Source organism: Macrotis lagotis, chromosome 2 (assembly GCF_037893015.1).
Source record: "Macrotis lagotis isolate mMagLag1 chromosome 2, bilby.v1.9.chrom.fasta, whole genome shotgun sequence".
NCBI lineage: Eukaryota > Metazoa > Chordata > Mammalia > Peramelemorphia > Peramelidae > Macrotis > Macrotis lagotis.
The window spans coordinates 31,155,183-31,174,449 of NC_133659.1; the positions used below are offsets into that span (position 1 = coordinate 31,155,183).

The 19,267-nt window shown below is 37.1% G+C and overlaps 1 protein-coding gene across 1 annotated transcript in view; it reads right to left on the bottom strand.

The window, feature by feature from the left end:
• Positions 1 to 19,267, bottom strand: part of LOC141512510 (taurochenodeoxycholic 6 alpha-hydroxylase-like) — a 47,579-nt gene that overhangs the window by 27,378 nt on the left and 934 nt on the right. The window contains exons 3-5 of the mRNA XM_074221506.1: positions 7,570 to 7,711; positions 5,665 to 5,709; positions 1,135 to 1,262 (exon numbers count right to left, since the gene is read on the bottom strand). Of these exons, the coding sequence (XP_074077607.1) occupies positions 1,135 to 1,262; positions 5,665 to 5,709; positions 7,570 to 7,711 (315 nt within the window). The remainder of the gene's footprint in view (positions 1 to 1,134; positions 1,263 to 5,664; positions 5,710 to 7,569; positions 7,712 to 19,267) is intronic.

Here is a 19,267-nt window from a genome sequence, read left to right on the forward strand (position 1 = left end):
AGATTCCAGATGTATTGTTATCCCTATCTGTAAAATAGGGGTAATAATACCTGCAGTATCTTCTTTACAAAATAGTTGTGTGACTCTAGTGAGACAAAGCTCTATAGGTATCTCAGAAACTCATGATTTGAAGGTAATAATCTGTAAGGTTCATTAGTATTGTCTTTGCTGGAACCCCTAACTTTTCTCCCTTAAATGTCCTCACACATTGCTGGACACAGAAGCAGATAGTTAAAACCTCAAAAGGTTCCATCTCTTTTTTTATAAAGAATTTTTAATTTTTTAATTTTACAATTCCCCCCCCCAATCTTGCTTCCCTCCCCCATCCCCCACAGAAGGCAGTCTGATAATCTTTACATTGTTTCCATGCTGTACATTGATCTAAATGGAATGTGTTGAGAAATCTTATCCTTAATGAAAAAATAAAATATAAGAGACAGCAAAATTACATAATAAGATACCTCTTTTTTAAAAATTAAAGGTAATATAGTCTTTGGCCTTTTTTTAAACTCCGCAATTCTTTCTTTGGCTACAGATTTTCCATCACAAATACCCTAAAACTGTCCCTGATCATTGCACTGATGAAATGAGCAAGTCTATTAGGGTTGACATCACCCCATGTTGCTGTTAGGGTATACAACATTCTTTTGGTTCTGCTTATCCCATTCAGCATCAGTTCATGCAAATTCTCTGAATTCCTATCCTTCCTGGTTTCTAATAGAACAATAGTGTTCCATAGCATACATAAAGCACAATTTGTTCAGCCATTCCCCAACTGATAGACATTCACTCAATTTCCCATTCTTTGCTATCACAAATAGGGCTGCTATGAATATTTTTTGTATAAATGATGTTTTTGCCCTTTTTCATCATCTCTTTAGGGTATAGACCCAGTAGTGGTATTGCTGGATCAAAGGGTATGCACATTTTTTATTGCCCTTTGGGTGAAATTCCAAATTGCTCTCCAGAAAGTTTGGATGAGTTCACAGTTCCACCAACAATGTATTAGTGTCCTAGATTTCCCACATCCCTTCCAATATTGATTATTGTCCTTTCTGGTCATATTGAAAAAGGCTCCATTTCTTAATGGTTGTTGAACACCATGTGGGAACCTTAGGAAATCTGTTCCCTCACCAGCATCATGGAGATTGAGTCCTTCATTAATTCTATATAGTCCTTCAAGATGTTGAAATGAAAGGCTGGGGTCAGCAGACGCCGATGGTAATGCCACTTCTCATCATTCAGAACCAACAGGCCATTTCCTTAAGAAACAAAGCAATTCTAATTTGGGTTAGTCCAAGGTCATAATCACCTCAATTAAGCAAAAATGTCATTTTGGGGGAGGGTTGCCTCCATGAAGATATTCTCTCTACTCCTTCATTATCCCCTTAAATTTTTTCTTGCCCTTTTAGAAGAATGATTTCCTGTTTACTAAGCTCTTAATAAATGTTTTAACTATTCATTTAGCATCAATCTAATCTACTGACATACCTTTGTCATCTATATTTATATCTATTTGTAAAACCTATAAATAAAAACTATACATACATATGAATATATATTCTGTCTTTAATGATTTTTGTTACTGCTATATAAATTGCTAAGGTTTGTTCATTTTTTTGGTATCCCAATGTTTTGTTGAAAGTATTATCTTGCCTTTTCTGATGATTTTCTAGAGTTTTCTGTCCAACTTGCAATATAAAAAACAGGGACAACTTTTTTTCCTTTTTTAATATGTTGATCACTTTATTTTTTATTTTTCATTTCTGTTCCTTAATGCTCTTACCACTTATAATCTTGCAACTAGACTTCAATAACTCTGCAGAAGAAGCTGACCCAAATTTGTCTCATTTAAATCCAATTCATATGGAAGTCAAGACATCACCCTTATCATGTCATTGGTCGTCTTTGAGAACCAAACCACAACAATTCTAAAACTATATCAAGAAACAGTGGGGAAAGAGGATGTTATTGCTTTACTCATATTTTTTGGCAAACTTCTAGTATTACCCTAATGCATAGAATGCTATCTTTTAGTTTTATGTGTATAATTTAAGTAATATTTTAAATGGCTCCTATGCCTGTTTTGGTTTTTGAGCATAAATTGGTGTATGCTTTGTCAAATACTCTTTTCTGTATTTTAAAGAAACAACATAGTACAGGCTAGTTTTAATTTTTATATAACTTGTTTTTTCTTTGGGGTTGAAGCATTTTTGTGTCTTAGGCATAAATCTGAGAATTATGATGGCTGTCTTTTTTCATCTTGCTGTTGATATTTTGCCAAGATTTCATTAAAAATGTTTTGAATCAATTCATTATTGCTGTTGGTTGACATTTCTCTTTTTTTCTCTTGTCCTTCCCTGCTAAGTCTTAGGATTATTTGCATTTCATGAAATGAACATGATAAGATGTTTCCTTTCTGAATTATTTTAGAATAACTTGAATAGTAAAAGATCAAATTGTTCTTTAATTGTATAATGGAGTCCACATTTTTATCATTTGGACCAGGAGTCTCCCTTCTCAAATTTGGTAGTTCCTTATAACTGGTTCAATTGATTTCCTACAATTGGATTATTTAATGTTTCTCTCCTGTTAATAGACTATTTGATATATGTTGTGAATATTCTTTCTTTTCTTTTCAATTCTCATGTTCATTGATCTTCTATAGTTTGTGATGGTTCAATAATTTTCTCCCACATTTTAAAGTCTGTTGTGACTTTCTCATTATTTAAAAAAACCCAGAAATTTGATTTTTTCCTAAACTTCTTTTTAATCTCTTTCTCAAATGGTTAATTGATTTTGTTACAATCAGCTCAAATCAAATTAAAATTTGATTAGTTTACTATCCTTTTGGGCTTCCAAATTATCTTTTTTTCTATATCTTATAAATTTTTCTGGTTTTATTTTTACTGGTAATGGTTAATATTGTATCTTCAGCTTATTAATCTTGAACTTTTCCATTTTGATAACACATGTTTTGAGACATAGCAGTATCCAAGGAATTTGTTTCTATGATCTGCTCATTGGTTCACTCATTATTCATTACTCTGACTCTTATTGCTACTCCATTCAGACACCAAAATTCACCATTAGACACATATGTTCTGCATAATTAAAAATCTGACCCTTTTCTATGCATTTATAATCTTCCATTCAATCATTCCTTAAACCTTACCTTTGGCAAACTTATTCTCTCTCTCTCTCTCTCTCTCTCTCTCTCTCTCTCTGAAACATCTAATCCCTTCATCCCCCAATACTTTCTAAGGTTAAAAGTATTCTGATTTCCTTTTCTTCCTTTACAAAATTTGACCCTTTCATTTTTAGTAAATTCTACTCTTTGTTCTCCTCTGCTCTCTAAACTCTTTTTTAAAGGTTTTTGCGAGGCAATGGGGTTAAGTGGCTTGCTCAAGGCCACACAGCTAGGTAATTATTAGGTATCTGAGGCTGGATTTGAACTCAGGTACTCCCGACTCCAAGGCCACTGCTCTATCCACTGTGCCGCCTAGCCGCCCCTCTCTAAACTTTTTTTTAACACTCATTTCTTGCCAAATCCAATCCTGGAATGCTTGAAACATCCACTGCATCTAATCCTATTCATAACTGGAGTTGTAGAAAGTTACCCAATCATGCTGTCTGTGAATATTATATATTCATGTTATTCTGTCTCAATTGGAACCCTCACTGCTGCAAATCAGTACTTTTATTCTGCCCTAATTTATTCCCTATCAAAATTATTCAAAAAACTATTGCAAACCTCTCCTCAAGCACCCTGCAATCCCCTTCTCCCCCACCAGCTTGAGCACTTTGCCCTTACATTACAGAGAAAATTAAAGCCATTCATTGAACACATGTCAAAAACTTTGATATCAGCTGTCCACTCTTACAATGAGAAACCTCCATATTTGCCTTTGAACCCATGTCCTTATATCTTATTCATCATGCTCATCCTCAGTCATGTTCCATCCCATTTCTACTGCTTTCATACTTCACATATTTCCCTCTCCTCTATCCTTAAAAAAATAAACAGAAAACTTTCCAAGATTTTGTCATCCATTCAAGCTATCATCCATAATTTCTCCTCCTTTTCTCAAATACCCAGAAAAAAACTTTCCACATTAACTTCTTCCATTTCCTCTCCTCTCATTCATTCCTTGACCCTTTTGCAATCTGGTTTCTAAACTTATCAATTAAATGAACTTGTTCTCTCCAAAGTTACCAATCTTCTCTTATTTGCCAAATCAGGTTCTAATCCTTCTCATTCCACTGCATTTGACATTGATAACTATCTTCTTTCTGGGTTTCCATGATAACATGACATCTTTCTACCTTTCTAACTACTCATCAATTTCTCTTCCTGGACTATTATATTATATTATATTATATTATATCATATTATATTATATCATATTATATTATATTATATTATATTATATTATATTATATTATATTATATTATATCCCTCTTATCACTGACTATTACTGTTTTCAAGATTCTGTTTTTGGTCCTTTATTTTTATCTCTTGACATTCTTTCTTTCAGTAAGTTCTTCAGTTCCATGGATTTAATTTTCCTTTCTTTGTAGATGGCTCATTCATAGATTTATGTAAAGATTCTGTTTCCTCTCTGAACTTCAGTTATGTCCTGGAAACATCTCAAACAAGCATATCCAAAATCTCATTGATTTTCACCTTACTCTCATACTTCCTACCAACTTTCCTTCATAAGCTTTGATACTGTATTTCAGTGCTACCCTCTGTCTCTCTGATTGGTGGGTGGGGTCATGAACATTACATCTCTATTTAAAGAAACAACTCAGTTCAGATCTCTCCTCATTTCTCACCTAATTGAATACTTTGAAAATTCTCTGACATCTCCAATTTTCTTTCTCTTCTCCCATTCCCCTTATAACTTCTGTATATGTTTGTCTTCTCAGTTGGACTATTGGTGTCACAACAGCAGAAACTAGTTCTTTCTTCTTCTTCTTCTTCTTCTTCTTCTTCTTCTTCTTCTTCTTCTTCTTCTTCTTGCTCTTTTTATTATTTTCTTTTGCTTTCCCTTCTCCTGCTTCTCCTCCCCCCTCTTCTTCAACATCTTCCACATTTGTTGTTTTTGTTTAGTTGTTTCAGTGATATCCAACTCTTTGTGATCTTTTTGAGGATTTCTTTGTCAAAAATACTGGATTAGTTTGCCATTTTCATCTCCAACTGATTGAACTGAGGTCAACATGTTTTATAGACTTACCTAGGTTCAATTAGCTAGTAGATATCTGAGACCAGATTTAAATTCATGAAGATAAGTCCTCCTGATGCCAGCACTCTGGAGGATGGCACCATCTAACTGCATCACCTAGATGATCCTTTTCCCAGATGCTCCATCTCACCACTCCAGAAATTAATTCGAATTTACCTTATATTTTCTTATATGGATAATTTCAAAACTTACTTAGTGTTATTTATTGTAAGAGTAAGAAGGGACTGGGTTTTCGTTTTTTCTTTTTTCCTTTGGATCTCCAGCACATAGCAACATCCCTGCCGAAATGTGGGCATAAAACTAAAATTTGCTCTGTGACATTCGTTGAATACCACTTAAATCGGTTTCCTTTTTTAGCCATTATAGTGTGATGCTGATTGCTTGGACAACAATCAACTTACCACAGATACTTACCAATTATGGGGATAATGGGGCTGTACATCATCTTGGTTTTGGGGTCTGCAAAGGAGCAGAAAAAGGCTCACATTAGGTGGAAACTGTACTGGTTAAAATCAGAGTGTAACAAATCCTTGAGTCTTTGTTTATTCCTCCCTATAACTTATAGCGTGAGTCTCAGCCTGCAGTACTTTCTAGAAAGAGATTCTCCTGACATGTTGAGAAATGAAGACTCCAGGTTTCCCAGAGAAGTATAGACTAGGTTTCTTGCTTCTCCACCCAGGACTGTGAGGTTATAGTCCCATTCTTGGAGCATTTGGAGGTAGACCAACTTACATGAACATGTAGGAGGTGAAGTAGGTGGGCAGGATATAAATAGCAACCTCTGACATTTAGATAGATTTTCAGCTTGCAGGACACTCATTCACTGGTCTTCTCAACATGTCTGTGAGAAAGCTCCTTAGGGAGCCAGGAATGAGCTCCCTTAGCTCCGTGCTTTAGTTGTGGCTTTGATATTGACAAGGGACATGTGACCCAAGGATTGTGTAGGACCTGTTTCCTCATGGGACAGGAACATGGGACTTGGAGTTATTATGGGGGAGGCAAGAATCAGATGGGAGGATTTAGACCTCTGATCTCATATGTTTCATGGAGTTCAGAATAGCTGAGAATTGATAGTTCAGTGACATCTAATACAACCCATATGCCAAAAAACCCCTCCACACAAGAATATGCTTGATTAGCTGTCCTCTCGTTTCTCTTTAGGGACCTCTAAGGATGGGGATGCCTAACTCGGGCTTATCAGGTTCAATGATACCAAGATGGAGATGGCCTGAATGAAAAACATGATAGCAATGTAGGACCATGAATTGTGGAGCTCAACAATTCCAGAGATTGTCTTATTCAATTACCTTAGTTTTAAGATAAAGGAATAAGCCGTAGAAAGTTTAGGTGACTTATTCAAGGACATACAACCATAAGAGATATATCACTGACAAACTAAAGCTGCCCTGTCTATTAAAAAATTATCATCTTGTTTTATTCATCAGGACATGTCTTTGTGACCACTGAAACTTCAGGGAATCTCATGATCTCTGGAAAATTGGAGAAATGATGAAAGAGAAGTGTCTAAGCAGAGGCAACAGACCCCCAATGCCTTTTGAATGCCTAGAGGATGCCTGGAGAAAAATGCAAAAGAAACTGATTCATGCTTATCAGTCTTTTGGCAGGAGACACAGGTGAGCCCAAGGGAGGGAAACTAGGCTGTTTTCAGTCATCTCTCATGAGTCAGGTTCATACTCAGACTATTGTAACTTCCCTTAAAGGCCTATAAAGGATTTCTCTTTTTTTTCTTTGATCTGTATCTTTTGTGACCCCATCTGAGACAGGTCCAAACCTTCCAGGAGATGATGAGGTCTATGGAGTTATTCAAGGTAAAGAAAAACTTCCTGACTCTTGGTATTAGCCTAGAGAGGCCTTGGCAGGTTGGTAAGCAGTTATAGATGTCTCTTTGTCTGATATATTCATGGAGGGAGGGAGAGAATAAGCATTCATTCAGTGCTTATTAAATAGGCACTAAATATGTAAATATACACAAATGCAAATATTATCTCATTTGGTCCTCACAACAACCCTGCAAGTAGGTGCTAGGATTATTTCTACTTTATAGTTGAAGACAATGAGGCAAGCAGAGATTAACTGACTTTCCCAGATTGGATGACTAGTAAGTATTTGAGGCTGGATGTCAGCCCAGGTTTTCCTGATTCCAGGTCCAGCATCCTACCCACTACTATTTTGCTGCCCTAGAAAATTCCCATTCATATAGGATATGATTACATGCCTTCTCAGTCCCTTATTTTTCCAGTCTTCTAACCTTCCAATATATCTTCCAGTATTCTGTGATATGTGATGACTCATCCTTACCTTTTCGATTCAGGAAGATCTTGGCATATTCTGGGTCACAGATGTATAAAAATGCCTGAAAGGGTCCAACCCAGAGAGGAAAAGCACTGGGGTATTTTTTTGACAACTCCTTCAATGCCTCTAGTTGCTTTTCTGAATCAAACTGTAATAAAAAAGAAAAAATGAGTTGGGGCAATGAACCCCAACTTCTCCTTTTCCTGAGTCCCAGAATGCAGGCCTGGGAACTACATGATGATTTTGGGGATCTTTGAAAGGAGAAAAGAATCCTGGGAAGACAGAACTTCCAAAGGAAAAGGAAGCACCCTGAGAAACTCTCATCTGGGCAAGAATCCCTTTTTTTTATATGTGAGTATCCAACTCTCTCCTTGGGGATTCAGAGTGGTGAGAGATTGCAATTCCAGCCACTGCCTACTAGATGTCTCTCTCCAAACTTCATCTCCATGTTTCATGAACATGTCCAACTCAAGAGGTACAAAACAGTTTTTTCCAAACCTACCCTCTCCTCCCAAATGTCTTCATTCCTGCATTTTTGCAGTTACTCATTATTCTTCCCTTTCTAGAACCCATTCCCACTTGTCAGTTCACTCTCTATAACATTTCTCTTACCAACCCCCTCACTCCCATCATACAACTTTCCTTTACCCTAGATGATGCCATCATCAATCATCTCTTGACCAGACTAATTCAATTAGTTCTGAATGAAGACTCTAATCTTCATGAGGAGGGTATTAATCAATTTTGAGTTTCTCTTGTCTTTAATACATCTCATATGGAACTGCAACTATATATTGGCAGCTAGGGTGTTCTATATATATACAGTACATAGAACACCAACCCTCGAGTCCAAAGGAACTGAGTTCAAATATGACCTCAGAAACTTAATATTTATTTAGCTATATGACCTTGGGCAAGTCACTTAACCCCATTACCCTTCAAAAACAAAAACAAAAATAAAGAATTGTTAGATGGTTGGTTAGTTATTATCCTTTGTTCTTAAGAGGACCAAAATAAATCTACTATATGGGAGTCAAGGTATAGTGTGTATGACTATAGCTGATCAAACTAGTATGAGCCTGGAAAGCTTTAGCATAAATTGGGCACAAATAATCTGCCCGGACATTTGGAGTGAGGATATCTCTAATTTGTTCATCTTACTTTTTTTTGAGATACTGCAATTCTGCTTCACTCATAGAGCAGAGCATCTTCTTTGATATGGGTACATTATGCTAAGCAGTTTTTTTTACCAGTATCTCCTATATCTCACAATTCAGTCTAGAAGTCAAAGTTGCTAGATAATTTTCCTCAAAATTGTGATCTGAACAGATCGCTCCCCTCCCCCAGAATGAATTTGCCTTTGTATGGCAATAGTTGTTCAGAAGTGTAGGGAAGAATATAATACCAAAAGGCATTTCTTTATAGATGAAGGAATTTGAATCATGTCTCAAAAGAACAATTACAAATTTGGTGGTTGTGCTTTGTTCTTGAAGAGGACCAAAATGACATCACTCTCATGGAGTAAAGGTACAATGTGTATGGCCTAGCAGACCAATAGGAGCTCAAAAGACTCTACCAGAAGTTCAGGACAAATTGTCCACCTGAGTATTTGGAGTGGAGTTGCCTCTAAACTTGCACTCTCATGGTGAGTGTTTTTTAGCAAAAACTCTGAAAATTGCTCACTCCTTTTTTTGCTCCACTAATGCCAGCCCTGTGTTGATTCAGCTTTCCCAAAAAGTTCTCAAGGAACTGTTCCCTCTTTCTTTATATTAACCTTCTTGGTAGTTATCTTATATCAGTGTCACTACATTTTTGGATGGGAATATTTAGATTGCGATTGTCTGTAGAATCAGTACAGTACTCTGCAGTACACATAAGTTTTTCACACTCATGCTTCACTTCTTCTTATAATGACATAGACTGTTAAACATCAATGCTTCCTGAGAGGATGTAACCATAAAGTTGTATTATCATTAGGTAAACAGAGCACAGTCTTGGTGATGAAAAGATGCATATATTTTTAGTTGAAAGTAAATCTTGCTCTTTCTGTTTCTGACTCCATTCCTCCCAAGGATTCCCTGCCATGTCTGATACTCTATGCTTACTCTTATAAAGTTACCCAGAATTATAAACTTGTCCTCTTTTGGCACACAAATGATAAGGGTTGTCAGGTCTACATAAAATTTTTCTTTGATCTCCTCAAGATTCATCAGGAATATATGCACTGATATAGGAGAAAAAGCATTGATGATAGTGGCATGGGGCTTTGCTGAAAATTAAATCACATTGTCATGAGTCTATCTTTGATTCCTTTTGAGAGGCAGACAATTTTGATGACTAGATTAATTTTGATTTAGAAAAACTATGACAACTAACACTCAAAGAAATCAAAGCTATCTAGTCATTTGAAAAATTCCTCTAAATCATTATTGATTATAGAAATGCAAATTAAAATATCAAGAGGTACCATCTCATACAGGCCAATGATCAACGATGGAGGGGATATGGAAAAACTGAGACACTAATGAATTGTTGGTAGAGTTGCAAATTGATCTAAGCTTTCTGGAGAACAATTTGGAATTATGTCCAAGGGCAATAAAAATAGACATACCCTTTGATCCAGCAATTTCACTACTATATCTGTATTCTGAAGAGATCATGAGAAAAGTGTAAAAATACCACATGTTCAAAATTATTCAACACAACTCTTTTTGGATTGGCAAAGAAATGGAAATTGAAAGTGAATGTTCTTCAATTGTGGAATGGCTTAACAAAATGTGGCATATGCATGTGATGGAACACTATTGTTCTATTAGAAACCAGGAGGGATGGGAATTCAGGGAAGCCTGGAGGGATTTGCATGAACTGATGCTGAATGAGATGAGCAGAACCAGACAAACATTATACACCCTAACAGCAACATGGGGGTGATGATCAACCCTGATGGACTTGCTCATCCCTATAGTGCAACAACCAGGAATAATTTTGAGCTATCTGCAAAGGAGGATACCATCTGTATCCAGAGAAAGCATTGTGGATTTTGAACAAAGACCAAAGACTATTACCTTTAATTTCTTTTTAAAAAATTATCTTATGTAATTTTGCTATCTCTTATACTTCATTTTTCTTCCTTAAGGATATGATTTCTCTCCCATCACATTCAATTGAGATCAATTTATACCATGGAAACAATGTAAAAACTAACAGAATGTCTTCTGTGGGGGTGGGGCATGGGGGGAGGGAAGCAAGATTGGGGGAAAATCATAAAATTCAAAATAAATAAAATCTTTAAAAAAAGAAATGGAAATTGAAAGGATGCCCATCAATTGGGAAATGGTTAAACAAATTATAGTATAGGTACGTGATGGAACTCTATTGTTCCATAAGAAATCATGAGGGATGGGGTTTCAGAAAAACCTGGAAAGACTTGAATGAATTGATGCTGAATGAAATGAGCAGAATCAGAAGAACATTATATATAATAACAATAACATGGGGTGATGCTCAGCCATGATGGATTTGTTCATTTCATCATAATAACAGTCAAAGATAATTTTAAAAGACTTATGATGGAGATACCATCCATATCCAGAGAAGGAACTGTGGCGTTTAAATGAAGACCAGAGCTTATTATCTTCAATTTTTAAAAGTTGTCTTATGTATTATGTCATTTTTTTCTCCCTAATGTTTGCTTTCTTCTGTATGGATCTGATTTTTCTTTCACAACATATTCAGTATCAATCTATGTTTAGCATGGTTATAAATACAGAACTTATATCAGATTGCATTCTGTTGGGGGAGGGGGAGGGAAGGGAGGCAAGGAGAAAAATTGCAAAACTCAAAACTTTGCAAAAAAAATGATTGGTAAAAACTACCATTTCATGTAGTTGGAAAAACAAGTAAATAAAATATTTTTCTTCCAGCTCCACAGTATTCGCCCTTGCCTGTAGTCACTCTAAAAAACTGTGCATACAGCTCTGACTTTGGCAAACTGACCTCTATTTACCAGCCTTGTTTCATTCAGGGCTGCTATTTGGGTGGGATAGCTGTTGATTCATCTCAAAATAGATCAATTTATCCTACAGATCTACTGAATTTCATGTTGTCCATAAGCAATAACACATTCCATGGACCAATGGTGAGTGAAATCATCTTGGCAAAAATTTTTGTACATTCTTGTGTGGATGTTTTGATTACAAGGTAATATCTCCCCCATGGTAAGCCTGCCATGGTAAGCAGGCCAGGGTTGAATGACAGACAAGTTTTAGGGCATACTTTTTTAGATTTTTGCGAGGCAATGAGGTCAAGTGGCTTGCCCAAGGCCACCCAGCTAGGTCATTATTAAGTGTTTGAGGCCGCATTTGAACTCAGGTCCTCCTGCCTCCAGGGCTGGTGCTCTATTCACTGTGTCACTTAGCTGCCCCTAGAGCACATTTTCTAACCTGTTCCTTATGCCATGATATGAACAGTGTGGTCTATAAAAAGGTATGATCAGACAGCTACAGAGCTGCTAAATCCACTGCTGCTTCAGTGAAAAGATGAACTTATGACCAGGGCCACAAATGTGCAAGTTTGTGAGTACAACTCCTAGTATATACACCTGCTGCTTCATCACTTGCCCATTGCCTCAGGACTTTGTGGTAGGTAAAAATGATAAATTACTATGATCGATGTTTTTTGAGTTGAGCCTGAATTGGATTGAAGTAAGACAGAATTACCTGAAATTGCCAGCCTCTACTCTCTCTTCAATAATCAATGGAGTTCACTGGCAAAACAAATGGCTTGGGACGCAGGGAATGACCTTGGCATCTTTGATTTCTAACCAAACTCTTCATAGCACCTACTTCAGACACTTTTATGGCTATTGCAACAAATTGTTCTCATCCATCCATTCTAATGGGGAAAGTCTTCATGTGCTTGGAGTAGACATCCCTCTAACTCACTGATTGAAATGGGAAATATTGGGATGTGGCCACTGCACTTGCTATAACTTCTTGGGTGAATCAGGTGGACACCAAAGGTAGAATATAATCCTGAAAAATCTTTGTTTTAGCAGACCTCAAACCAGAGGTATGAGTCTTTTCTAAATACGCTCTATATCAAAGAATTGCAAATTATGAACAGCATGAAAAAGGTTCAAAATCATTAATAATAAGAAAAATGAACATTAACAAAACCTCAGAATTTTACCTCACACTATAAAAAAAACAAAAAATGACAAAGATAGGAAGAGTCAATGTTGGGAAGACAGGCTTACTAGTGCATTGTTGGTGAAAATGTGAATCATTGCAACCATTTTGGAAAACAATTTGGAATTATGAACATAAAGTGACTAAAATGTCTACATCCTTTGACACAGACAATTTATTACTAGGCTTTTACCTTAAGAAAACTATTTATGAGAAGGACTTCATATTTAACATTGTGTGTGTGTGTGTGTGTGTGTGTGTGTGTGTATCAGCACTTTTTGGGACAGTAAAGATTTGGAAATTGGTAATTGGTTAAATAATACTATATTAATGTAATAGAATCATATTATGCTATACAAAATGATGACTGATGAGAAGCATAGAATGATTGATATGAATTAATGTAGAGTGAAGGAAGCAGAGCCAAGAAAATAACAAACATCATAAATGAAAAGAACCTGAGACGATTCACATTGATTCTGTATCATTTTGTTATTGACCTTATGTACAACTAATTAAATTTCTTCTAGAACTACTTAAATTATTATTCTTTATTTCTGAACTTCGTTCATAATTCACTTGACCTCTAATGAGTTCATTCTAGATGGTCAGCTCTCCTGCTAATCAGTGAGATTTTCTTGCCTCAATGAATTTTTCTATTATTGGAGAATGTGTGTGAAAGAAAGGAAATTGGTATTGATGTCTTTATTCCACCAATCTATCCTTCAAGGAAGTCTATATTGTAGTCCAAAAGTCTTGGTGCTATCTCCCACCTGGACTCAAACAATCAGCATTTCTTTGTCTCATGAGAGAAAAAGGGGGACTGTTGCTGTCCCCAGTTACCAAATTTGCAACCATTTAGGTTGTTCAGCTTTGTTGCCAATTGGTTTCTACTCTATGCCAGGATGCTATCTATCCTCTGTGCTTCCCCAAACCTATAAAAGGGGAACAGTTCTTTTGCTCATAATCTATGCCTTAAATGGAGGCAAGTGATTGATTCATATACTGAGCCCTGCTAATAAATGTTATTGTGCTCAAAGATTTGCCTCTCTTTTGTTAAATCCTGAATGGGATAAACCACACACAAAAAAAATTAAGCAAAAGTAAATGTTGAAAAATCATAAAAAATACACAAGATTTGAAAGAAGACATGAGGGGCAGTGAAGTGGTTCAGTGGATAGAGCACTGACCCTGGAATCAATAGGACCTGAGTTCAAATTTGACCTCAGACACTTAAAAATTACCTAGCTGTATGACCTTGGACATGTTGCTTAACTCCATTGCCTTGCAAACACCAAAACAATAAGACATGAAAATAATTGGCAGAAGCAAGAGATCCATAGGAGTTTGTATTGCACATATTTTCAAACTTTTAAAATCTATTGATTGGTCATGATGTTTTTTTTTTTTCTTTTTTTCCCCTTAAAATACTATTTGCCCCCAAAACCAAAACGAACAAGCAAAAAAAAGTGGAGCAGCAAGGTGACACAGTGGATAGAGCACTGGTCCTGGAGTCAGGAAGAACTGAATTCAAATCCTGCCTCAGATGCTTAATGCTTACTTAGCTGAATGACCTTGAGCAAGTCATTTAACCCCATAGCCTTGCAAAAAAAAACAAAATCCCAAACAAAATATTATTTGTCATTTGGGATAACTCTCTTGGAAGGGTAGGGATACCAGAGAAATTATTTTAATGTGAAAAACACCTATTAATTTAACTAATTAAATTAATTAATAATCTAATAATTTAATTAATTAAATAAAAATAATTTTTGAAAAAGAAGAAATGGGATAATAGTAAGGGATGGTCCCAGGTCAATACAAGATTTTTATCTTTATTTATTTGAATTTAGGATAAGAGGAGACCTTGACATTGGTAAGGCATAAGGGTGGGAACATATAACTCTTGTATAAAATTTTTTGTTGATTCTGTATTGCTTCCTAAACAAAGTTTAGTTCTTTAGAATGACTCTTAAGGTGCTCCCTATTCTCCTGCCAGCCAACTTTTGGTGCCTCGTTTTATATCACCATTTCAACCAAACTGATCTATTTTTGTACCTACCAAATATTATCCATGTACTCCCACCTTGATGATTCTGCCCAAGTTGTGCTCTTTGCCTGAATTGTCCTGCCTCACTTTTCCTTTTGAATTTTTGTGCATCCTTAAAAGTCCAATTAAAATGCCATCTCTTCCAGGATGTCTTCCTGGATGGCTCTATGAGTAACAATTCTTCCATCTGGTTTCAAATTGCACTGTTTCCCCAACTCCATTCTTTATATTAATCATTCCGACCTATGTACTGTATTTTTCTCTGTTTTTGTATTTTTTCCTCCTACTATACTGTGGACTCTGAGAGCATGAATCACATTTCAGCCAAATGTTTTATTTCCTTGTGGAGTTGTTCCTAACTTGTGGACTGCAGAATCATGCTTCCACCACTATCTCATATTGGAGTTTCCTTGACATCCTTTGACCTCCTTATACAGAAACATCCAACCACTCTTGTGGTGGTCTCCTCAATCTGGAATAACCTCTTTCAAATCTCCCCCCCAGACCCCATTTGCACCACTTCATCTCTACTCCTACTTTCAGCTCCTTTTTGGATGCATTAGAATGTAAACTCCTAAAGGGCAGAGACCTTTCTTATTTGCACTTGTATTTCCAAAATGGGATGATGATATTTATCCTTTGTTCTCAAAAATGACCATGATATCATGGAAGTAATAACATGTCAAGCACAGGAATTGGATTTAAGTGAGGAGGAGGAGGGCTGTGCTAAATCATCAGCCTCACTTTCTACTCCAGAACCATCTAGGTCCAGTGGTCAGATGTGAATCAGGACAACCATAGATTGCCCTGGATGCAAGGCAATCAGGGTTAAGTGACTTGCCCGAGATCACACAGCTAGTAAGTGTCAAGTGTCTGACACAGAATATGTGCATGTATACACACACACATACATATATGTATACACACACAGGAATCAGTCTAGCTTCTCTCTCATCATGTTTTACATACACTACTGAATGTCATAAGTAATTAGTTTTCATTTCTACACTGGTTATGGGAAAACAAGGAAAGAAGTTTATGTCTTATGGGGAAACAATTGGGGAGGGTGAGGAAAAGCCTTCAAAATGGATTGGTAAGGAAGGTAGTTTTATAAGAAGTAAATCAAGTTAACTTATATCTCACTGTGAACAAAAGGAATCCCTCTCTATAGAGAAGAAGTAGATAGACTTGGAACAGGAAAGCAAGAGACCATAGAGTAAAATGTTGGGTTAATTAGTGAATAAACTAGTGCCAGATTAAGTGTCAGATTCACATATCTATGTTGTACATTTCAAGGATCTGATTACCAAATTGTGGGGAAGGAGAGGTTTGATAAGGAATTGGGACCCACAGGGAAGTAATTTGGGTACTTTGGATAGGCCTTCAATCTCTGCAATACCCAGTCAATTGGGGACATGGGAGGGACTTGTGTTTCTAAATAGAAGATTAGAGGCTATGATTTTGTGCTCCAGGTGTGCCATTTCTGTTTGGGATATCCATTCTTAAGAATGTTTCAATAAAGGAACCTCTTTGCTTCAGTAATGACGGTTATGAGTTCTTGGTAAGGTACTTGTTTCTTAGAAGAGACTTCCCAATTGGCCTTCATTAATGGGAGAATATTTTCTATCTTCAATCTGTCTTCTCATCAGCTGTCTAAACAATCTTTCTGATCCTTGTTCCTGATCCAGCTCAAAAAATTTAATTTGTTCCCTAATGCTTCAAGGATAAAATAAAAACTCTGCTCCCTGGTATTGAAGGATAACTACATTATGGTTCCTCCTGTTGTCCCAAGATTATAAAATGATTTTTCTTCATGATGAGGTAACTAGGCGGTGTTCTAGCTGATAGAATAATTGACCTGGAGTTTGAAAGACTGGAATAACATTTGATCTCAAACACTAGTTGTGTGACCCTGGGCAATTTATTTAACCTTTCTTTGACTCAACTGTAAAATGAGAATAATAATATTATCATATGTTGTTCTGGATGGTTGTTTTAAGGATCAGATATGACATTAGTAAAGCACTTAGCATGATGTTTGATACATAGTAGGTATTTAATAAATGGTAATTCTCTTCCCACTCCCATTTATGCACAATTAGAGAATTGTTGTATTCTGAGCATTAGAAAGGACCACAATGAGCATTTCATTCAAACCATAAACCAAAGGATTCCCAACAATAACCAACTCAATAAGAGAGCTCCAGATTTCTTGATCATCCTCAAAAAAGGTAGAACCTCCTGCCTCTCATGGCAACCCCTCTCATTCTGGGGTCACTGGAAGTTCTCCCAGATCCAGCTGAAATCCACCTCTTCTTTCAAAATTTTATTAATTTAAGGCAATGGGGTGAAGTGACTTCCCCAAGGTCACTAGGCAATTATTAAGTGTCTGAGGCTGGATTTGAACTCAGGTCCTCCTGACTCCAAGGCTGGTGCTCTATTCATTGTGCCACCTAACTGCTCCTTGAAATCCACCTCTTGACAGCTTGGTCCCATACCCATTTTGCAATCTCGCTCCTGGTTCTGCCCCCTGCAGTCTAACAGAACAAGTTGAATGAAATCAATCTTGTATATGACAGACACTCAGATACATGAATTGATTATTTAAGCAGGAAATCTTCTCTAGTGCAGCTATACATGCACAGCTTCATCAGTCTACCCTCCTGTGACAGCTTGCATTTTCTTCACAAATTTCAAACTCAATCCCAGAACATCAGCACCTCCTTGCTGAAACTTTCTCTGATGCCCTCATGGGGTCCTGCAGAGCTTGTGTTTGTTCTTATAGCATGTATTGGTTGTGTTCTATCAGACATTACAGTTCCTGTGTATGAGAGAGAGCACCTTTGTATGTATTGTATGAATGTATAAGTGTGTGTGTGTGAGAGAGAGAATTAACCCTGTATGCATTGTATGTCTTTGTATCTCTCTGTGTATGTGAGAAAGAGTCCATATATGTATGTGAATACGTCTAAGTTTGTATGTATGTGAGAAACCATCTGTGTGTATTGTCTATATGTATGCATGTGTGTGAGGGAGCCTGTGTGTGTAAGTATGTATGTATGAGTGTTTGTGAAAGAATCTGTGGGTATGTCAGTATGTGTGAGAGAGAGCAAGAGTCTGTGTGTGTGTGTGTGTGTGTGTGTGTGTATGGAGAGAGAGAAACAGAGAAATGAGAGAGAAAGAGAGAGAATTGGTATCTGTTGTCTGCATATATGAATGTATGTGAGAGTGAGAGCCTTGGTGTATGAGTATGTGCATGAGAGCGTACATGTGTCTGTATTATCCACATATATGAATTTGCATGAGAGAAAGCCTGTGTGTGTACATGGATGAGTGGATAGGAGAGAGTGTGTATTGTCTGTCTATATGTGTGTGAGAATGTGTGAGTATATGTGAAAGGATCTGTATGTATTGTCTGTATGTGTATGAGAGAGAGACAAAGAGAGAGAGAAAAAACAGGGACAAATACAGAAAAAGACAAAGACACAGAAGCTGATGAAGATATTCCATTTCTAAGATAACCCTCATGAGGGTAGGGCCTGGATAGGAGCTAGATGTTGAGTTTCCCACAATGCCTGGTCCAGAGTAGTTGCTTCAAGCTGACAGAACTGAATCAAAAAAGAACAAGCCTTGTACTTGAGTCTGAAAATGTAGTTCAATGTCTTAGCCAAAGTCAAGAAGCATTATTAATATTATGATCATTGATAATAGCTCTTATATAGCAGTTAATAGCATAAACCATAATAGCCGTTATGTAGCACTTTAGACATTATCTCATTTTTGTTCTAACAACAATCTTTTGTCATAGACACTCTTCTTATTCTCATTTTACAGAGGCCAAGAGTCCTCAAGTAACTGGCCAGGTCCTGCAGCTAGTAAACTTGTGAGTGAGGCTTCAGACTCAGGACTTGCTGGCTACCTGTTCAGCATCCTTACTAAGAGGCAAACATTGTTCTGGGTATACGGAGAAAGACATACATATCCGGCCTTCAAGGAAGTGACAATATTATGGGAAAGATCTCATGCAAACAACTATGAGCAGCAAGAAGGAAGAAGTGTAAATCCGAGATAATGCCACAGCTTCACCTGGGGGTGACACGAGGGACTCAAGGTTCCCCTGAAACCAGGACCCCTGCTTAGCTCTCAGGTCCCCTCCCGGATGCATCGAGAAGCTGAGAGGAGACAATGAGGGGAGGAGGAAAAAGTTGTCCAAATGTTCGTAGAGCAGGAGGGAGAAGATCAGAAGATGGCTGGGAGGCACACCTAATGAATTTCCACAGAATGAATCTGCGTCGCTCCTAAGGCCCTTCTCTACTCTCCCGCCTACCCCTCCTCTGGTCGAGCCCCTGACCTCTCCCTCAGGACTCTCGGGGAGTCAGATCATGGGCAGCAGCCTCTCCCTCTCTCTATCCTGGCTGCCCGCCCCGAATCCCGCCAGAGCCTCCCCCAACACCCAGCCCTTTAC